Below are 23235 nucleotides of genomic sequence, written 5' to 3' on the forward strand. Positions count from 1 at the left end.
TTAAAGAAAATTGGGCAAAGAGTCCATAGGCCCTCTCCATATTATCTCTTACAACTACATGGGAATCTACATTACATCTAAAAATAAAAAGTCTATTATTTTAAAGAGGCTATTGAGTTTAAATCAGCTCACCGTCTCAAATAAGGAACACACAGTACAAATAAGGCAATGCGCAGCCCATGAGATGCACTCAGTAAATATTCCCACTGAACCCACTGGTCCCTCCAAATTCAGAGCATGAGGATGTGTCCTCGTGGCCAGAGGCCACTGCACCTGAAGCTAAAAAAGCTAATGGTCCCCACTTTCAAAAGCCCCTGCCACCAACCTAGGTCTAATTTTGTATTTGTAATTTTTTTTCTTTTTATAAAATAGAAATCCCCAATTGCATAGCCTTCAGGTCACCAAAACCTGACCACAGAGATCATGATGGCAACCCTCCTTGGTGAAACAATAAAATGAAAAGCCATTTCCACAAGACCTGTGTGTAAATCTACTAGGGAACTTCATCCTGGACTGAGAGGAAGAGGACTGGGGAGGAGGGGGCAATCTGAGGCACACAGACCCATGGGCCACCTGTCCCACGATGGACATTACACTCAACCCTCACCCTCCAGGAACTTCAAAATACACACAGACAGAGTGATGTGGACAATATATATGTATTTTTAAAGAAATTCCGACTCTCTAGCAGGTCTTGTATCTACCGAGACACAAATGGCTTATGTGTATAATGTTTCACAAAAGCCTTAAAACATTACCACCCCAACTTGACACATTAAGAAGCTAGGGATAGAGGTTTATCACATTGTGCAAGATTAGAGAGTTGCCACATCAGACACTGTATTTAAACCCAAGCCTTTGCTCCAGTGCTCACACAAGAAAGTGTGACATACTGCCCCTTTCCTGCCCTCTCCCTGCAATAAATCTCTGAAGAGTCTTTTCTGTGCCACGTGGAATCACAATCACGTCAATTTACCACAAAGAGCTATGTGACTCCTTGGAGGACGTGTCAAAATCTAAAGGGTTGTGATGGGTGGAGAGATTTGAATTTTCTGTTTCTCAAAGGAAATATGGCTTTAAAAGAAACTGAAAAGCACTTATCTCGTCTAAGCCCTCATTGTGCAGAGAAGGAAATGGAGGCTCAGAAGAGATGAGGAAAGGGACTTATTAACAAATATTGCCTCAGTGCAGCACCAAGCCAGCCCTGGGCCCTTCTGGGGGAGTACCTGGAAGGCCCAGGAAAATGATTGTTAGAAAAAGGAAAGAGAAGAAGCATACAAGGCCCTGTCTCTACACCACCATACCATGAAGTTCCACCAAATTATCCAGTATTGGGTGCAGCCAAAATTTAGGTGGGCTAAAGAGATTATAGAAACCTGGAAGTCTCAACCATTGTGGAAATTCCAACATTTACTGTTTTTTTCCAAGTTCAAGCATCAGTTCAGTGGGCACTCCATACGAGGGACTACACGAGGCCTGGAGTTCTCCCAAATACAGATCTCTATTATCACGTGTGCAAACCACACACAGGCCCACCAGAAGAAAAACGCCCACACATAAGATGGAACTACTGAAACAGAAAAGAGCCAACCAGCATATATTGCTAGCAAAAACGGTGCTGCTAGAAATAGACTCATGGACATAGAAAGCAAACTGTTGTTAGCAGGCAGGAAAGGGAGGATTAACAGATACACATTAATAAATATAAAATAAATGACAAGGACCTACTATATAGCACAGGGTACTATTTTCAATTTCTTGTAATGAGTTGTACTAAAAACAATCTGAAAATCATTTATATACATATGCATAAGCTTATAACTGAATCTCTGCTGTACATCTGAAGCTAACATGGTAAATTTACAACACTTCAATAAAAAATAATTTTATATAATAAGTAAAAATAAAAGCAACGCCATAAAAAAAAAGTAAAAGAACACGGTAATCCCCTTAGCTGTAGGTGGTGGAGAACTCTGCAAGCACCAAGTCCACTCGAATACTCCAGCACTGGCGGTCACTCATTCTAACCATCAGAGAATCACTTGGCTTCTACGAGGTTACTTTTCTCTTCAGTGAAAGGCTACAGTTGCATCTAATGATGTATTGAATCTCATCATTCACAAACCCAAGAATTAATGAGGATTTCCCATAGGCCTGGCTCTGGACAGATGAAAAGATAGGGTCCCAGATATATTCATGTGTAGAAGAAGTTTATGCCATAAAGACATTAATTCTTCCTGCTTTGATAGACAGATTCATTGCAATTCTGATTAGAATTCCTCCCAGATATTTCATGGAATGTAACAAGTTAATTTATGGTCAGGAACAGCCAAGAAACTTCTTTAGAACCACCACTGGGAAGGGGTGGATAGGTCATGCATTTCAACTGGTCTTTCTGATGTGATGAAAACGTTCTGGAATAATAATGGTTGCACAAATGTGAATATGCTAAAAGCTGCTGAATTGTAACATTCAAGTGGGTGGACTTCATGGTGTGTGAACAATATCACAATAAAGCTGTTATATGAAAAAATCCTTCTTGCCAATTATTTTTCCCTCTATACTACTAGTCTGTCCCACAATTTAAGTAAAACAAACAAACAAAAAAAACAAAACAAACCAGATTTTGCCAGGAGCTCTTTAGGAGTGCAATGTCCCTGGGTCTCCAACGCCTCAGGTTGTGCTGTTCCTGTTAACACACAATAGCTGGGCTGGACTAGTTAGGGACTATAAGTATCTTTTTAAGATCAAGGGTCTCACGTTTCACCCTGGGAGAGTGAATGATGGAGGATGAGACAGCCTCATGCCTTCAGCTCATTTTTAACTGAACCAAGCCCTGCTTTCACCACTGTAATCCCTCTCAGTATAAAAACATGTGACATCAACAAGCACCGCCATCATAACACCTGAAAGTGTTCAAGGTACTTACCTGGGGCAGAAATCCTGATCAAGGAGACAGAAGCTCCCTCAGCACTGCCGCTCCCTTTTCCCGACTCCACCAGGAGAAGCTGGGAGTTACAGCCGCGGGCTCTCAGCCTGGGGAGCAGCGCCCACGCCGCTAATCTGGACCTCAGGGATCGGGAAAGGGAGAGGAAGGCAGCCCCGGGGTCGCGGGGCAGGGAGAGCGGGGTGGGGGACGCGGGCTGCAGCCCCGCTCGGAGGCCAGCCCCAGCCCCAGCCCAAGCCGCCCGCCCCGTCCGGGTGTGCAGACCCCGCCCGCCCGGGACACAGCCCGCCCAGTGGTGGGGACGGGTCGGCGGGCTAGGAGAGGAAGACCGGGAGGGGAGGACTCGCGGGCGGGAGAGGGGAAGCGGACGCCAGCCGCGGACTGAGGGGAGCCCGGCTGGGCCAAGAGGCGGCAGGGGCACACCTGGCCCTGGACAGCTGTGGCCGGGGCGCCGGGGCAGGTGGCGCGGGCAGAGGGGTCTGGCCCGAGCAATCCAGCTGAACACACGCTGACTGGTGCCCTGGGGGGCTGTGACACGCCGACCGCCCTCCCGCAGCCGCCTCACCCCTTTCCCGATATCCCCTCACCTTGCACTTCCACAGCCAGAGGCCCCGGCCCCAGGCAGTAGCCAAAGGCCTACAGGGCGACAGAGCTGAGAAGCCATTGGGGCCGATCCCCGGCTCGGAGCTGGAGCTTCCAACCCGCGGTCCAGCTGGCAGCAACTGCGCATGCGCAGGAGGGCCAGCGATCCGCTCTGGGTCCTGAGAGAGAAGGGGAACCGAGGGAGGGAGAATAGGGGAGGAGGAGGGGAGGCGGGGAAAAGTGGAGGGAGACACATGGACAGGAGGAGCAGAGGGAAGGCAGTTATCTGGAATTGGGAGGGGAGTAACAGAGATGGGGTGAAAGCGTTTTACCTCTTGTGGCACCCCGAAGGAGGCAGCAGTCCTGCCTATACACCCTTCTCTTACCCGTCATTGCCCACAGCTCATATTTTACGTCCCTGGCCCAGCCCTCCAGCTAAGGTCTCTGCAGAAACCCTACGGGTATCATACCCGTTGCCCCCACAAGGAGCTAGGTTTACTGTTGCTCAGGGAACCAAGCACCCGCAGGTGTTGTTTCTCAGAACTACCTTGGGAAGAGTACATGTTCCCCTTTTACACGCTGGGAAACAGGCAGGCACGATCTCTGCCTTAGCTCCACTGTCCCAAATGTTGGGCTGGCAGGGAGCGGGAGGTAAAATGTCAGAGCCCCAGAAGGAGCAGACTGCCTGAGTGTTGGTGTAGAGTCCCCATCCCTCCTGGGTAAACCACACCCCAACCTCGGGGAATAATCAAGGGCTCACCGTAGGCCCCTGTGTGTGGGAGAGCTGCCCTCAGTCCCAGTGTCCAACTTGCTAGGTAGGTAGAAGTGTTATTGAGTCCAAATTCATTCTCCTCAGTGCAGGACAGGCCAGTAAGTTGGGAGACCAAGTGTTGGGGCATGGAATAGCAAGTTTCTGTAGACCTAGATGGCAAACTAATGTCCTGGAAAACCATCTCCCCAAGTCAGAATTCAGGCTGCTTTCCTATGTGCTTGGTTTTTGCAAACTTCTTGGTGTAGGAATTCCTTCTTGTTAGAATCCTTTGTTCTTGCAGCTATCTCCCTGGGTCAGATCCCTGTAAACCTCCAACAAAACAAACGTTATTTTCTATTCTGCAACGTGTTATCTTTATATGATTGGAAAAGTGTTAAATACCCTTAAAGGTCAGAGCCTTCAGAATAGGCTCTCCTGTATATTTTAGGCTCTAGGCAACATTGTTTTACAAGCAAGAAGAAGCCTAGGAGACAGAGCACAGGGTTAAAGTCAAAGGAACAGATCTAATATGGAGTCAGATTTCTTCTTTTCTATTACTGTGGCAGAAGCCACTTGAGGATTTAAATCCCTTAAAGTTAAAAATAAGTAAAACTTTAAAGGAATTTACATACATTGGTGGGAACTTGCATAGCATATCTGGAAAAGCACACAAAGGATTGTAAACATTGGCATCTCCAGGGAGGCGTGTAAGAACAGAGGATGAGGGAAAACTTCTTTCACTTGAGTATTTTTTGCTCTGTTTGAATTTTTTTAACCATATGCATATATTTCTTTTTCAGTTAAAATAAATGTGTAATGGAGCAAAGGAGTAACTAGTTCAGCAAATACAGCAGCCATAGACTCACTGAGTCATCATTTTCGATTTAAGCCAGGAAGCATTGATTGTCTCTCTCCTATGTGCCCAGTGCTGTTTTAAAACTTTTTTATATATTTTTTTATAAAATAATAACATGCTATCCCTCACCCCTGCTCAGGGCTGGTGGGAAACCAACTGAGTTTTTATTGAGTTTTTTTCCAAGGAGTAGAGATGAGTTATAAACAGAACACAACTTCAGGGCAAAACAGGAGGACTGGTTTTCCAGCAGGCCAGATAGCGATGACGGGTTTTCAATAGAGGCGCACAGAGGCTGAGAGAGAAAGCCTCCAGGACCCTACAGAAAGCTGCCCACAGTGCCTTCTCCATGGCACTACTGAAATAGGAAAGAACAAATCTGACTCCATATTAGATCTGTTCCTTTGACTTTAAACCTGTGCCCTGTTTCCTAGGCTTAGTCTTGCTGTTTCTGCACCTTTTGTGAAACAATGTTGCCTAGATCCTGAAATATACAGGAGACCCTATTCTCAAGGCTCTGACTTTGAAGGATATTATCACTTTTCCATTCGTATAAAGATAACAAGATACAGAATAGAAAATAACATTTGCTTGTTGGAGGTTTACACGGATCTGACCCAGGTGAAGAGCTGCAAGAACAAAGGATTCTAAAAACAAAGAATTCATACACCAAGTTTGCATCAACCAAGCATTCCCGCTTCCCCTTTTTAATATAAGAAGAGCCTGAATTCTGACTTGGGATGATGGTTCTCCAGGACATTGGTCTACCATCTTCTCCACTGGCTTTACAAATTGAAGCCGCTATTTCTTGCCCCAAATCCTTGTCTCCTGATGTGTTGGCCTATAATGCACGAGTAGAACAAGCGTGGACTCGGAAACACAAACATACATTGAAAGTACGCATTTGGTATATTAAATGACCTGCTTCCACTCGTATTCCTGAGGTTTTCTTCTCTTGACCACTCCTACTTTATTTATGAAAAACCTGTCATGTGGACACATTTCCTTCTCTAGCCACTACCCTTCCATGTAAAAACTGATGCCAAGAAGTCAATGGAAGTTGCTAGAAGGTATTACCTGGCCAAAAAAGAGCAGAAGTGGGTTCTGGCTGATGTTCAGGAGCAGGCCGGGGCACCTGACAAGATGTCATAAGTACGGATAGACAGCTGGGCACCAAAGGAGAAGCTTCTAAACTTCCATGAGGGACTTGGATAGGAAGGAACAGTCCCAGACTATAGCTCTGATCCCACCACGAGCTTCCTGGGCAAGGCTGGGCAAGTCATTTAAATTCTCTAGACCCGTGCTGTCCAACACGGGAGCCACCAGCCACATGCAGGATTATGATGTTATTCTGTAGCCAGACAGAATTATAAATAAACACTTTATTACAAAGGGTCAGCAGGTATAATATTTAAAAACATTATTGGTTATCTTGCCTTAGCAAGTTATTTTTGTATGTCTAGCTTTCTGTGGGTTGTAATGCCTGCGACTAATGTTTCCCTTACAGTGAGGTATTTTGAAATTATAAGTTACTGGACACAGTACACTCATATCACAGTTGAAAAAAACTGATTAAATAAGCAAGGTGATCTGACTTAGTAGTTATGAGCAGGGGCTCTGGGGCCAGCCTGCATAAGTATTAATTCTCACTCTCCCTCCAGGGAGTTCTGTGTGAATCTTGGACAAATTATTGTTGCTGTTGTTGTTGTTGTTGTCGTTGTCATTGTTATTATTTGTGCCTCTTTTTCCTTACCTTTTAAATAGCGAGGAAAATGTAGACTCTATCCCCTACAGTGTTGGCAGGATTAAATGAGTAAACGTCTGTGCTGCCCACTTCCCTGGGTTTCAGCATTCTCCAGGCAATCAGTGCAAAACACAGTGGCATTCTCCACTGTCTTCGTCAGTCTGGGATTCTGTAACAAATTACCGTGTGTCGGGTGGCTTAAACAACCAGCATATTCCTTATGGTTTGGAGGCTGAGGCTTTCAAGGTCAATGTATCTGGGAGAGGATTGCCAGCTCGAAGATGGCTGTCTTCCCACTATCTTCATGGCCCAGAGAGGAGAGAGAAGCAAGCACTTTGGGGCCCTGTATAAGAACACTAATACCATTCATGAGGGCTCTACTCTCATGACCTCATTTTATCCTACTAATCACCTCCCAAAGGCCCCGCATCCCTATATCATCACCCTGGGAGATGAGGTTTCGACATATGGATTTTGAGGGGATGCATTCAGTCCACACATCGGCTAACTCTCCCAAACATGCAGTCATCAAACCTGTAGCTAATTTCAAAATAATGTTTATATCTCTCTGCCCATTTCCATTCCTACATCTACTAACACTGAAGCCCTGCTACATTTTATTTCTTATTTTCCTTGTGAGGTTTAATTGATTCCTCTAACTCCAAGGATTCGCTCACTCCAGTCTGCTTGACAGCCCTGCCAGGTAGGTCTTCCTTAAAACACCTTCCCCCTTCACCTGGTTGTTTTTTAGGTGTAAATGTCAGAATTCTCTCCACACCCCATCCTAGACCTTTAATCCCTTACACTACCACTCACTATGTTATTTTCCTATTACCACTGTAACAAATTCCCATAAGCTTAATAGCTTAAACCAGCACAGACTTATCAGCTTATGGCTGTGGATGTCAGAGATCCAACACAGTTCTCATTGGGATAAATTCAAGATACCAGCAGGGTTCCTTCCTTCTAGAGGGTCTAGAAGAGAATGTTTCCTTTTTTTTTTCCAGTTTACAGAGGTCACCCACCTTCCTTAGCTTGTGCCCCTCAACTTCCTCCATTTTCATGGTCAGCAGCCTTTCTGAACATTGCTCCATCGCTACACCTCCCTCTGATTTTAAACTCAGCTGGGAAATATCCTCCATTTTAAGGACCCCTGTGATTACATTCAGCCCACCTGGACAATCCAGACTACTCACCCTATTGTCTCATCTCAGGATCCCCTTGTCCCATCCCACTCAGGCAGTATGTATGTGGCTGTGACATTTACCTTGTGTAACATTTCCTCATGAGCAATTTATGGTTCAAGGCACTTATAAGTGACTTTTTGTTTTTCTTCCTTATCCTTTCTACATTCAGTTTGTCTGGTGAGATTATATGAATCCTTTCTATTTGTGCCCCTGCACTAATCTATAATAATGTATCATGGGTTTAAAGGCTAACTAATAGACAATTTAGGAGACAGAAATCCTCTAAGATTTTTAATCCTAAAATATCTGTCATCCCTTTTGCCATGTACAGTAACATGTCACAGGTGGCTACCCTGTGGCCGGGGAGGGACATGATTCTGCCATCACACTCCCCTCATTCTCACCAATGTGCTGATCAACTAACCAAGGATCTATGCTCTCCAATTCACTCACTTCCTCCTCCTTTCCATTGACTATCCTGTTCCCACCGCTTCCTTCATTCACCACATCAGGATTTCATGACCACATTCTCCCCTAAATGAAATGGGTATCTTGCATCTAATGTCTGACAGCTGTTCTTATTGTATATGCACACACTGACCTACACATAATCCCGTCCATCTCTTTATTTTCCTAGAATCTTCCAGAAGAATCAGTTCCATGTTGATGATGATGATACTGACAATGATGACAGGGGCCTCTCAAGGATTCTGATAAAGAGGGAATCGATAAAGGGAGGGAATCATTGCAAAATTGCCCCAGAAACAGGCTTAAAGGTAAATAACTCTTATAGTGTTTAATGAAATTGACTAATATTTAACTATTTTTAAGACTTTATATCACTGAATTTAAAATTTTAACGGGAATTTTCATTCACCACTAACCAAGATTCAACTCTGGGACCAAAATTTAAGGGTTTCTGTCTTCTAAAAAATTGTCCACTAGCCTTTTAAACACGTGATCCTTTTAAAAAGTTTAGTGCTGGGCTGAAAATAAGCAGGATTCATATAATCTCACGAGACACAGTGAATGTGGAAAGACTAAGAAATAAAAACAAAAAGCCATTCATAACGTCTTGAACTTTACGTTGCTCACAGGAGAAAATGTTTGCCAATGTGTGTGTCACATCAACATGACGACTGAGTGGGATGGGGAAGCTGATCTTCCTCATCAGTCATTTATGCTGATTTGTTAGATGCCAAAACAGTTTCCTCATTGAAATTGCTTCTAACAAGTATGGAAGAATTTAGGTTCTACCAAAAGCAGGCTAAATATTTTCCCCTGCTTTCAGGTCTCTGGACTGAATGTCCCCACAAGAAGGACATGGTTATGTTTCATAGGGAAGTCTTCCTGAGAAGCAACAGGCTTTTCTAGGGCAGAACTGCAGGGCCCCCCATGGAGGGCTGGAGGAGGTCTAGAGGGGACACTGGAAAAACAGCAGGAGTGAATTCAGATACTGCTGCTCAGGTCGCCAAAGACAGCATTGCTATCTCTAAGGATATGACATTCTCCCAAATTTTCCATGAGTGAAGGAGCCTGTGAACACTAAGCAGGTTGTTAAGACACAGCAGCACATAATTTGCGTGACAACACAATTAGAGTATGATTTGATATTTGGAAAATAACTAGCCCATTGTTCTTTGAAACTGCAGCAGTAGCAATAGAAATAAAAAAGACTGAGCCGTCTTGGAGACAACAATCAATAAACAATTCTAAATCTGCAGAATTCCTTGACAATATTCAAGCAATGAGCTAGATGTGTGCTGCAGATACCTCTTACTGCAGGGCTCACTCCTGCAAAGCATAGAACTAGTTTCTCAGCACACAGAGGGAACCAAGTCAAGATTCCTAATCTTTTGAGATTTACTAAATGGCTGGAAAGGTCAGACAAGTACATACAGGCAAATATGATTAAATGTAATCAAATAATATCAAATGTGATTTGAGCACAGACGAAAGAGAAATTCCTTTCACCTGGGATCTAGAGAGACTTCTTCAGAAAATGTGGCTTTGGAGACGGCCAAAGACATGGGTGGAATTTTGGCAGAACAGGATGTAAGGAATTTAAAAACTTATTCTATAATTCATATAAAAATTCAAAGGATCCCAAAAATCCAAAACAACTTTGAACAAGAAAAACAAAGTTGGAAGACTTGCACTATCTGATTTTCAAACTTTTTTTATAAAGCTACAGTAATCAGAAATTATGGTGTTGGTGTAAAACAGAAAAATAGAATAATGGAACACAATAGAATGTTCAGAACTAAACCAAGACTTATACAGACAATTGATTCTCAAAAAGGATGCTGTGGAGAAAGGATCTTTTCAGCATGTAGTGCTGGAACAATTAGATCGTGATACGCAAAAAAAAAAAAAAATGAACTTTGATCCACACCTCACAAAATATACAAAATTTACCTCAAAATGGATCATAGATCTTAATAGGAAATCTAAAACTATAAAACAGCTAGGAGAACAAGCATAGGCTTAAGGTTTATGGCCTTGGGTTTGGCAAATTTTTCTTTGCTATGACACCAAAAGTATCATCTATTTTAAAAAGAAACTGATAGAGTGAACTTTATGAACATGAAGACTCTTCAATGCTCTTCTAAACACTGCTAAGCAAATGAAAAGACAAGCCATAGACAGAAGCTATTTGCAGATCATATATCTGATAAAGTTCTCTCATTGTATCTGATCCAGAATAAAGAGGTCTCAAAATTCAATAATAATTCAAACACCTGAATGAATGAGGCCAGAAAACACACTTCAGTAAAGATATCCAGATGGATAATAAGCATATGAAAAGATGCTGATTAAAGGTGTCATTAGTCATTAGAGAAATACTTTTAAAAACCACAGTGAGATACTAGTTCACATACATACTAGAATGAATACAGTTAGAAAGACTGACCTTACAAGGTGCTGGCAAGGAAGTAGAGCAACCAGAACTGATACACACCACGAGGAATTTACAATAGTACAACCATTTTGGAAAAGTCTTTAACAGATTCTTTTAAAAAGGTAAACACCTGTGTACCATATAATCCAGACATTCCTCATCTGGTGCTTTAGAAAGGAAAAGCATATGTCCATACAAAGACTTGTAACCAAATATTCACTGCTATTTTATTTATAATAGCACAAGTTGTAAATAACCCATGCATCCATCAAGAAGTAAATGCAGAAAGAAATGATGGTCTATACAAACACTGCTCACAATAAACTCTTCAGTAAAATCTCAGCACTAAACAATACTCTACTATAAGACAAACAAGCTATTAATACAGCAACACAGATGATTCTCAAAATAATTACACTGAATGAAAGAAGTCAGACAACATAGAGTAGATACTGCATGAATCCATTCATATAAGGATCTTGAAAATGCAAACCAATATGTTGTGATAGAAAGCAGATCAATGGTTCCCAGGAGAAGAGACGGGGAGGGAGGGAGGGACAACAAAAGTCAGGAGAGAAGCTTTGTGGGTGATGGGTATGTTCACTCTCTTGAGTGTGGTCATGGTTCCTTGGGGATATACTTACGTCAAAACGTATTAAGCTGTACACTTTAAACGTGTGAAAATTATTTTGCCAAGTATACCTCAAAGCTGTTTTAAGAAAAAAGGCACTTTAGTCCTGATCCACCTCAGCGCCTGATTGGAGTGACATGATCAGTCCCTCACACTGTCTGCCTAACGGGAAGGTAGAAAAGCTCTCACGGAAGATAACATGGATTTTTCATTTGCAATGTCTGCCATGTAATAAAGAATTTCTAGACATGCAACATGTCCAGACTATATGACAGATAACATGAGAATAAGGAGCATTAGACAAAGGATGCAAACCCCAGGTGATGTAGGCATCAGAGTTACCAATAAAGGCTATAAAATACTTTTAATATATTCAAGAAAATAAGGAAATGATGGGACAATAGATAACAGGGTAGAGACTTTCACCAGAGAAATATACTGGAATGTATTTTTAGGAAAAATCAAACTGATACTCTAGAACTGAAGCTTTCAGCTCTGGAAACAGGTAAACAGAGCTAATTAGGATCCCTTTTAAGTAAAACTTTCAGTAATTCTGGGTAAAATATAACAACAAATTAACACAGAGCTAACTATGGAGAGAGAAGTTCCCTGATGACAATACAAAGAGGACACTTAAAGCCCAGAGTGGTCATCTTGTGAGCTGATGCCACCGCACCCTGGAGGGAAGGGGTTTTCATCTGCACATAAATAGGGATACAATGTCCATGTAGGAAAAAGGGTCCATATCAGATGTAGAAGACTCTTCCTCTATATCTATATAGTCAGAGACAGAGATGTAAAGTGGCAGCAGAGGTCACAGTGACACAGGGCCCTGGGCCAAGGAGTGTGAGCACCTCTGCAAGCTGGGAAAGGTAGGATGACGAATCCCTCCCAAGAGCCTCGGTGTGGAACTTAGCCTTGGCCACTCGTTGGTTTTAGCCCACTGACATTGACTTTGCACTACTGCACCCTAGAACAGTGAGAAGATGAATGTGTATTGCTTTAAGCCACTGAGTCTGTGGTCCTTTGTTACAACAGCAATAGGAAAGGAACTCAGGAACCAATATGAACTTGAACCACAGGCTGCCTGCTGTGCTGGCAGGAAGTCCTTTGTCTCTGATCCTGGGGGAGTGTCCTGTCCTCTGGCAGCATCCACAAACTACCTCATGCTAATTTGGCAGTTTGCAGAGGGTTAAATCTTATCCCTGCACAGTTCTTGATATTTAGTTAATAAAAATGATGGTGTCATCATGGGTATTTTTCCATCTTTTAAATACCCTTCAGTCTTCTAATAAAGCTACTTCTAATTAAGAGACCGTGTAAATAGATTTCAATCTTCATAATAAATAACTGTGGTTTTATCTGGTTACTTAAATTATGAATAATAATGTTCACATTTGTAAAAGTTATTAAAATCAACATTGTTTAATGAAAATATCATTTCTTTTCGCATGAACATGTATTAACTACAAGAAATGTTCCATGCTTTCTTCTACGATTTACTGTTAGAGCCTTAAAGAATAATATTTTCCTCAAAAGATATTACGGCAAAGGGATTTCTTTTGGTGGAACTGTTCCGGCATCAAATCTGGTGCATGTCTCAGGCCACTGGCAACATAGAGATGATAGAAATTAGGAGGCATTATAAACACAGAATCATTTTTAAAGGAATTAAAAAAACTGGATGTGTGTAAACAAAGAATCAGAGAATATTCTGGTGAAATAAATGTATTTTTCAGCTTAAGCAAGACATGGGGTGAATAAATCTGAAATGAAAAAACCACCCAGAGATTAGCAGCGAGTCATGCATGCAGTGTGAATGATCAAAACCAAGTTGTTTCCAAACCAGTGTGCAGGCTTGATGCCTTCATGAATCAAATCTGTGTGGCACCAGGCCACCTCGAATACATGTTGATGAGGTATTTATAAGCCCTTCACCATCCCAAATCAAAGCCCACGCACGAGCCACAAGACCATCACCTACACATTTGGAAAACACACAACATGGTGAATAGCACTTTTCTTGTTCAGTAGCCGGTGGCAGCGAACTGTCAGCAGACAGAGATACAGGGACACAGAGGCACCTCCCCTCACTCAGCTGATAAACTTCCGTGCATCCCTGGGGACAGGATTGTCATAAAATGCACCATGGATTGATTCTCCTCCTAGGAAAGGAACCGTAGTGCTGTCATTAGGTTTGAGCAGGGGTGGGTGGAGGATCTCAGAAGAGTTGTTTCAGCACACCAATAGAATTCTTGGCCACCGTGACCACGAAAGACAAGTCCCCTGCCATCCCGGTAGGCACTTGGGCTCCTGACAAAAGCTGGGCTCAGTAAAGGGTTGAGTAGAAGGCACAGACCTGAGGGATGCCCCAGCAATAGGCAGGAGGTAGGGCCTGGTTTATACTGCTCTGGGTGTATCCCAGACTCATCCGAATACGAAATCAGAAATTTGCAAAACAGCAGAGCTGGGGTGGATCATCTACTCCAGACTCCTCACCTTACAGTTAAAAGGGTGGCAACCCTGACAGGCAAAGCAACGTGCTAAAGGCAGAGCGTGGAAGTGGCAGTGCCAGATGAAACGCAGCGTGCAACCCCCGTTCAAGGCCGCTGACTCTGACGACGGGGCCAAGGTTTCCAATGAGGAGAATAAGACAGTGTAAATAATTTGTTCCCCCTAAAACCCCAAATGTTTTTTAAAGGCACAAAAACTCACCTTAACTAGATCTCTTCTGAGGGGGCTCTCTTCTGCTTCTTCGTCTTTCTGTCTCCATTTCCCTCTCTCAGACACAAACACATTCAGTTTTGTGAAAGGGGACTTCCTTCCATACAAAGACAGACTTCACATCTTCAGAAAGATACCTGAGAAAGCACGTTTCTCAATTCAAGTCTTTGTGTGAGTTCTGGGCAACTGGCTTATTTTCTAGAACAATCGGTAGTTACAAAATCAGGAAATCATCTTCCACAAAGGCAGAGTTCTGGTCCGTGTTGATAAAGTTGGGGATGTCACATTTCATGAGTCTGTTCGGCTCCTCCTCTGGCCACCTGCTGCATCTGATGGCTTCCTGGAGCCGAATAACACTGTAAAGGGCTATGGTAGCGATACCAGCTTTGGCCTTGTCCAAGTGGTCCACTTCATTGATGTAGCAGTGAAAGAGGGACCTAGATTCGTCATTGCACTGCCAGAGAACACCTTGGGCAGCAGCGGTCTTCCAAAGTCTGACACAAAGCTGTTGAGTCTAAATCTCTTCTCGGGAGACTCTGCATTGCTACAAAGAAAACCAAAATAAAATATCGTTCACAGTGTAGCTCGGTGACCTGAAGAATCATAGTTTTTGCCATCTACTGAGAGTAAATCCCTGCACAGAGCATGCTGACATGCACTGGAATTGAAAGACATCACTTCTGAACACATACAATTAAACCCAAGGCAAAAGTCTAAAGTGAGGGCCCATGGACCATCCTAAAAAGACATCGTTCCCTGAGAATCCTCAATATTGGTGCTTCGCACACCAGTGTTTCTCCGTGGGACACTCAGATCTCTTCATCAGGATTCGTTAAAGTGCTTCTTAAAATGCAGAATTCTGGGGTGCACACCCTCAGAGTCTCCAGAGGTAGCGACTGGTAGTCTGTATTTTCATAGCCACCAGGATAACTAAACATGCTCAGGTTTAGCACCGCAGTCTACATCGGGTCACCTGAGCATCGACAATTCTGTCTCACGGGATGGGGGGTGCCATGTGTGTCAGGGTGCTGTCCTACCCATGTGTCTCCCCTGATTCTCAGAACTGACAGTGCTGCCCCATTGGGCACGAAATACCACCGTTTCACAATGCATACGCAGGGCGCCCGACTGAAAAACAATCAGTGATAGGAGAGGGGACAAAACTCAGCTTCCTGTTACCTTGTTTCACTTACTGTGGGACGAGTGATCAATTCAAGGGTAATAAATCAGTGAATGAGTGAATAACATGACTCGCGTTAGTCCCACGAGTGCCTGGAAGAGCAAGCCTGTGCACATTGAGAACCATAACAGCCCATCTACTTAAATGTCATCCTCCACAGATCTATGTAAAGGTTACTTCCACCCAGGCAGTGACTCCAGAAGGGCAAGAATCATGTATGAACACACTCTCAAATCCAGAACAGAACCTGACAACAATTAGGCTCTGGAGTCTGTGTTTAGCGAGTGTGGAATCTCAGTGATTCCAGCTCTTACACCTTGCCTTCCCATCCCACCACACACGATATGGCCCTTATGTCCAGTTCTCCCGGGGCTGGGGCCACGGAACCCATTTATAGGACTGGAAGAATCTGATCATTTAAACCATCCCCCAGATTATCATCAAGAGTCACCTGCATTTCAGGGATCAGTAATCCCAGAAGCTTTGCAGTTCAGGCAGCTGAGGGATTTTTATATCAGCTCTGTCTTCTACTGTGACTGCCTGGGTGACATCAGACAAGGAACTCTGAAAAGCCTGAACTTTTCCTTTCAGGAATAATCTAATTAACAAATCTCGTTGACCACTCAACAAATGTGATGTGAAGATCAATAATTTACACAGGAGTACAACATTCACTAGGTCGTGGATTTAGAATCAGAGGAAAATCATTTTAGAAAGATTGACAGAATGTAGCTTTAATGCGAATTTAAGTATTCTTACCTTTCAGTAAATCATCTTCCCCTACTTATCACTTCACCCAAGTTTAAAAGATGTCTGAGAACAGGGATGAGTGTGTCAGCAATCTGAGACCCAATAACCTAAAATGTCACCTAGGAAAAAGAGGGGAGTAACACATTTTTAAAAAGCATGGTGAGGATGGCGGGGCCATCCCCAACCCCAGACTAAGAAGCTCTGAGTAATAGCTTTCCTGCCTGCCTGGGGCATCAGCTGATGTGAAAATCCACCCAGAAACCTCACTGTCCAGCAGCTCTTCCATAACACAGGCTACACTTTCTCAGAATTAAGAATTGCGTCCAGTAACCACTTCGCTGAAGAATAAAGACAAAGGAGAACAAGAGAGTTCTGCCCCTCCCAAGGGAGAGCCCAGACCTCGGGCTGCATGCACTGCGCCCACCTCCCTGGAGAAGAATAAACTGGAGAAGGGCGTTCTGCGAAACTGCGGCAGCAAAGGTTGAGATGGGAACAAATTGACCAGCTGGCCAGGGACAGCCCCCTCCGTCGCTGCCTTGGCGGCTGCCTCAGCCCTCTCAGCCCATCCTGCCCACCTCCGGTGGCTAAGCTGTCAGAGAAATTGCTTTGCGACCTGGAGCAACAGAGGCTGCCCTCAGGCCAATCTGCGGAAAAGATGGGAGCTAAACCCCCAGCTCCCGAGCGGCAGGCTCCATACCCCCGCCAACACCCCGACGCCCCCGCACCCTACCGCAACCCCGGGGAAATATGACCCGAAGAAGTGTGACCTGGGAACGAGGGGCAGCAGAGGCCGCCCCCACGTCAGGCCTGCAGAGAGATGGGAGCTTATCCTCCAGCTCTCCAGGGGCAGCCCCTGTCCTCTCCACCTCCTGATCTCACCGCGCCCACCTTCCAGGAGCAATCAGACCAGGTGTGGGGTGTCAGGCGAATCTTGCGCCAGAGAGGACGTCCCCAGGCCAGGTCAGGGGAGAGGAGAAGAAGTGGCCCCATTAGGCGGGGCAGCCGGCCGTCGCAACTGCCTCTGCCCCTCGACCACATCGGGCCCGTCTCCCAGGAGCAAGCTGACCTGGAGACGGGCATCCGGCTTCTTGGGCAGCAGAGGACGCCCCCAGGATTGGTCACGGGGAAGAGGAGAGCAAATTGACAGGCTCCGCGCTGCAGGTCTTCTACCCCCGCCATCGCCACCCCCGCACCTTAAAGGCACCGCCCAGGGCGCCCCTCCCCCAGCAGGCTGAGTGGGACAGGTGCGTCTGGTGACCTGGGGCAGGAGAGGCCACTCCCACACCAGGCCATCGGGGAGACGGGAGCCAATCCACCAGCTCCCCAAGGCAGCCCCTACCCCCGCAGCAGCCACCACTCTTGCCCATGACCTCACAGTGGCCTTCTCTAGGGAGCAGGCTGACCTGGAGATGGACGTCCGACGAACTTGGGACAACAGGGACCGCCCCCAGGGCAAACCATGGGGGGAAGTGGGAGCAAATGGACAAGTTCCATGGGAAAACCTGCCGCTGCTGCCACCACCCCCAAAGTACCAAGTCCAACTCCCGGGGTCAGGCCGACTAGGATACACGCGTCTCATAACACAGGGCAACAGCGACCGCCCCCAGGACAAGACGCGGGGAAGATGGGAGCAAATGGTCCGCTCCCCCGCTGCAGGCCCCCGACCACCGCCACCCCTGCACCCTGACTACACTGCCTCCCGCCCCCAGCAGGCAAAGTGGGACAGGGGTGTCCCGGGACCTGGAGCAGCAGAGGCCGCCTTCAGGCCACGCGGTGCAGACATGGAGCTAATCCACAATCTCCTCCGGGGCAGCCTCCCTATGCCTGCAGCCACCACCTTACCAGCCCCCTGACCGCACTGCACCCATCTCCCAGGAGCAAGCTCACCTGGAGTCGGACCTCAGGCAAATCTCCGGCGGCAGACGTCGCCCCCAAGCCAGGCCGTGGGGGAGAGAAGAAATGGAGCAACTCCCTGGAACACATCCCCTGCCCCTGCCGCCTCCGCCGCCGCCTCCCAGGAGCAAGTTCATCTGGAGACCCGCGTCCCGCCTCTAGGGCAGCAGAAGCCGCCCCTGGCTCCGCCTCCGGGGAGAGCGGAGCGAATTGATCGGCTCCCCCGCGGCAGCCTCCCTCCCCCCGTGGGTCCCGCACCTTAACGGCCCCGCCCCCACTCCGCACTCAGCAAGCTGAGTGGGACAGGAGTGTCCGGCGACCTGGGGAAGAAGAGGCCGCTCCCAGGCCCAGCAGCCGGGACAAGGCAGCTATTCCACCCGTTCACCAGGGGTAGACCCGCTCCACCCCTCTGCCGCTGCCACCGCCCTCTGACCTAACCGCCCCACCTACCAGGAGCAAGCTTACCTGGAGTGCAACATTTGGTGAATCTCCGGCGGCCAAGCCCCACCCCAGGCCAGGCTGCAGGGAAGAGAAGAAATCGATCGGCTTGCCCGGGCAGCCTCCCAACCGCCACCGCCGCCGCCGCCGCCCAAAAGCATTGCAATAGCCTACCGGGGTCAGGCTGACTGCAAGGATGTGCACTTGCCTTCTTATCCTGGCCAGGTCCCTGAGCACCTCCCTGCATCCCTACACTCCCTGCACCTCTGCACCCCTGCTACTCTCTGCAATTCTGCATCCCTCCTCCCCCACATCCCCTGAAATGCCTGCGCCCTCCACAGCCCCTGCACCCCTGTCACCAGTTACACTTTTGCGCTGCTTACACTCCTGCACCCCTGCATGTCCCACACACCACCTCTTGGGCCTTTGGCAGAGTCTCTGCTGTTAGACCAATGCACAGTGACTCACTCTTTGCCAGTATATGATGCATCAGTGGACGTCAGGGGTTGCCTGCAGGAAGGTACATGTTCCCGGTCACTAGCCTGGGCCACTAGGGTGATCTCTGTGAGGTCACCCAGGACGGGTTCAGAGATGCTGTTCTCTGGGAAGAGAGGAGTTGAAACCGGTCTTGAGGGCAGAGCTGTGCTCACCAGGCCGTCCACGCTTCATGTTTTACACAGGGCTTCGGAGAAGTGAAATGGATCCGGCCAAGTAATACCGGCCTGCTGTGAGCCCACCTCAGTCCTGGGCTCTGAGTCAGACCGACTGGCTCCCTCAATCAGGGCCCAGTTTGGGCACCTGAATGGTCCCTTTGAGGCATCCCAACAGTTCTCAGGATGAAGTCTGGCTGCTTCCACCCCATGGCCCTCCCTCCTACTGTGCTGGCCTCAGGAAGGTTCCTTATATGGGGAAGAAGGCAGCCCACACCCTACCCCACCCCTCACCTTTCTCTAACCCAGGCTGGTGCTCTCTCTGCCCCTCAGAGTCTGGGAAGCCATCCCTCTTCAGTTATGTCCCTTCTGAGATGGACTTGCTTCCACTCAATTCTAGGCGAGGATGCACCATGGAATGCACTGGGTAAGAGAACCAAAATAAATAATTTCTTCTGTGAGGTTGTCTGTTTATCTGCTGGGGCTGGGCTGTGTGTAGTTTGCTACAGCTATTGGTGTGAGAGGCTAAAACAGCCTGTGTGTCCTTGTTTTCATCTCCCCGCTGTCTTTGGGTTTTCCCTAGACACTCCTGAGACATTTACTTCTGTTAGTATTATTCCTGTTATTACACACGGGCCCTACTGACATGGAGGTAAGGTGTTGGGGGAGCGGGACAGAGCAGGGCATCTGCAGTCCTGTGATTAGTTCTCATTGAGCCTGTGCCCTGAGCTGTGACCTCCACAAGTGTGTCTCTTTCCCCCCACCCCAATTTGGGTGACACAGAAGGGATTTCCCTTCTCCCAGGTTGGTTAGGCTCTGGTAAAATAATTTCTCATTAAAAAAACAAACAAAAAACAACTTCCCCCAATGAAACAGAATGTTCTGGGTGTATTTCAATACAGTTATTTTCTCCTCTCCAGGCAGGAAGCATGAGGAGTTATCCTCTGACCTTCATTCTGAGAACAGGACACGGTCCTGGATGTAAAATACATGAAAAAGAGCATGGGGCCCCTCTGACTGGCCCCCTGGAGTTGTCACACTCTGATTTCCCCACACTGAGCCTCCTGCTGGCCTCAGGGACCTGTTAAATCTGCCTGCCCCCGGGGTTCTTACAAAAGCAGGTTCTGCCTTGGGAGCTGTGACTCTCCAAGCCTGCCCGCTGTTCCCTTTGCAACCTCTCTGGGTTGGAAGCAGCTTTCCCCCTCAGTCTTCTGGGATCTAAGAAGAGCAGTGGGTTTGCAGCTCCCTCAGATTTGGTGTTATTTTCAGGACAGGAGGAAGAACTTCTGAGCTCCACACGAGCTGGACCAGAGGCTGGAATCCTCCCTTCCTCTGCCACCGTGCAATCAGTGGCTGTGGTTCTAGCCGAGTTTCTGAAGATGTGGACTTAAACACACATATCCCAGCCCTCACAGGAGCACACAGTCCCATAAATCCCCCTAGTTTCCACTGGTAACTATGGAGCCGATGGGGACACGGGTTTCGGGACCACAGAGGCCTGACTGCACGACTTGCTCCGTGGCCTATTTACGTGGTTGCTCCGGGCCTTGTCTGAAGTGGCTTGCTTACCACACCTGGTACGTGGGAAACACAAAATAAGTACTAGAACCTTCACTTTTTCTCCCTCCAGGGCCTTCAAACGTAGAAAGTTATAAGTGAACTCAGACAGCCTAGTCACCACAATGAGGTCCGTCCAGCCTGGCTCTCCTGAGTGATGGGCACTGACTTGCACCTTAACTCGGAACAGTAGGGGAACTGCCTTCCTCTAACTGGGCCTCTCCCCACACCAGGCACGCCCGCAGCTCAGACGGGGCCAGCTCCCCAACTGAGGTGTGTGCTGGTGGCTTCAGTGTGACCTGGCCCTGCCGGGACATGAACCTGCAGTGAGTGAGGTGGAGGGTCGGGTGGAGGGGGGTCCCTTCTGGGGTGGCAGGGGGCACGGTAGCACCCCTCCCAGCCTGGTGCCTGGGGCTCCCTAACACCTCCTACAGCTCCTGGGTTGGCTCCGGTCCTGGCCACTTCACACACCCTCCCAGTATCTTTTCATTATGTCCCTTTTCTGCTTTTATCAGCGAGAAGTGGCTTCTGTTGCTTGTTCAGTGAAACAGTACATCGGGAAACCAGACTACTTCTAACATCAGTAAAATACCAACCTCGGTCAGCTCGCCGGGCAGACCGTGCAGCACAAAGGCCTGAACAGGGCTGTGCGAACGGCTTACATGAAGGGTCCTCAGCATCTGTCTTCAGAGATACAGAAGCTGATGGTTCAGGTAAAACCTCAGGGTGGGATTGAGGAATCCAAAGCTGGTTGGTTTCAAAGGCTAATTGGTCAGACCAGACCCCTGAGCTGTGGTCAGAAGCCTGGCTCACCGTCACGCAGACTCAGCGCCCTAAGTGCCGGGTGGGGCCGGTGCTGTTCCCTTTGTAGGCTCTCGTTGGGGATTCAGTGTAGCCCCTTAAATACAGCAGAAATTCCAGCCCATTAGCCCCCAACCTGAGTGTTCCATGACACAAATCCCGGGAGTGTTTAATTTTCATCTTTGTTTAGGAGGATGAAGGTGGTTCAAGAGAAGACATAAATTCACACTTAGTGACACAAGGTCACAGCCAGTACTTCCTCCACGGAGAGCTATGTTCTCCCACAGTGGTGGCTGGGGGCTCGGCAGAGACCCTCTGCTGGTCCCAGAAGGACTCGCTCCTCTGGCCACAACTCATGGGTTGGACAGCAGATCCAGAGGGTGACAGAGCATCTTTCCTGGGAATTTGGAACTGACACATAGAAATCAAGTTCACTCATCTGGAGTTTGGCGGAGGGGAGGGGCGGTGGTTGGAAATCAAATGAAACCAGAGCATGAGAGACACTTAGAAGTGAAAGAGCGAGAGACAGAGAGACTGAGCTTGTGAGAGCAAATAGTCAGAAAGAAGGCAAACAATCAGGGGACAGAGGAATTCCAGCTCCTGACTGTCTAGTCTGTCCCAGCCCATCAATGACCCCGTGAGATGTTTAATAACATTCCAGTTTTGCAGATTAGGAAACAGGCTGAAAGAGGTGGGGGCTGGGTTTGGGTGCACAGTTAATTCAATTGCCACTGGACCCCACACTTCCCATTGCCTGAAGGCACCCTAATCCTCACTGGGACCCCTGTGGTCCCCTGACAGCCCAGCACCCTGATCAAAGGGACCCTGCGGGAGTGGGAACCCCTCTTGAGTGTGGAGAGTTCCCTGCCCCGAGATGCCATGCATCAGCAAGCTCCCGCTCACCCCAGGTTAACATCAGCCCAGCTGTACAGTCTCCCAACCCGCTTCCCTCCCTGCCAGGCACCCCCAACCTTACCACCGAGTGTACTGCAGGAATTCAGGCACAGGGATGCCCAAATCAACACGAGCCCACCGGCTATAGAAACAGCAGACTCCCAGCCCCACCTGGGTTGCGAGGGGACAGAAGGTGTCCTCAACTTTCATGTGTCTAAAACAATCTTCAGCTGGAGGTTCTAGAGAAAAATAAAAGGTCCAAAACATAGTTCGGTGAGGAATTCCTCCAAGGACCTGACTCCAGTGTCTACAACCATGTGTACCTACCCCCGGAATTGGGGTGAAGGTGGATTATTGATCAGCACAACCCCTGGTGGCCCAGCTCCTTGGCTTGGCTGCCCAGAGGGGGCTGGGGGAATGGGTAAGGCCAGGGCACTCAGGAAAAGCACAGAGGACCTGACCTCTCCCTTCTGCACTCGTAAACCCTTCTCCAAATCTCAAGGCATTGGACAGAGATCCGCCACAATAATGAGATGCTCCCATCTCTTCACTCACTCCTGTCGGTTCACTTACATGCTGAGCATCCACTGGGTCCCAGGACAAGACACATAGAATGGCTGATGGGACAGGCTTGGTCCTTCCCCCTGGAACCTGTTCAATCTGATCAAAGAATGATCACTCATAAAGAGTTTCTCAAAATTATACAGAGACCAAAGACCAACTGCAGAGTGAACCAAATTTAAAAATATAT

General features: G+C 47.2%; 1 protein-coding gene and 1 long non-coding RNA gene across 2 annotated transcripts in view; both read right to left on the reverse strand.

Annotated features, from left to right (window-relative positions):
• Positions 1–4693, reverse strand: part of LOC140695048 (uncharacterized) — a 31895-nt gene extending 27202 nt beyond the window's left edge. Inside the window, exons 1-3 of the mRNA XM_072957994.1 lie at positions 4290–4693; positions 3535–3815; positions 2930–3008 (exon numbers count right to left, since the gene is read on the reverse strand). Of these exons, the coding sequence (XP_072814095.1) occupies positions 2930–3008; positions 3535–3815; positions 4290–4482 (553 nt within the window). The 5' untranslated portion in view covers positions 4483–4693. The remainder of the gene's footprint in view (positions 1–2929; positions 3009–3534; positions 3816–4289) is intronic.
• Positions 4694–14590: 9897 nt separating this feature from the next.
• LOC140695050 (uncharacterized) lies at positions 14591–20576 on the reverse strand. Its single transcript, XR_012070737.1, has 7 exons — positions 20346–20576; positions 19527–19655; positions 19051–19183; positions 18610–18663; positions 18139–18333; positions 16261–16370; positions 14591–14865 (listed from the first exon to the last, which is right to left on the reverse strand). It is a non-coding gene; the product is annotated as an uncharacterized lncRNA (long non-coding RNA).
• Between the last annotated feature and the right edge of the window lie 2659 nt (positions 20577–23235).

This window comes from Vicugna pacos, unplaced genomic scaffold (assembly GCF_048564905.1).
Source record: "Vicugna pacos unplaced genomic scaffold, VicPac4 scaffold_127, whole genome shotgun sequence".
NCBI classification, from domain to species: domain Eukaryota; kingdom Metazoa; phylum Chordata; class Mammalia; order Artiodactyla; family Camelidae; genus Vicugna; species Vicugna pacos.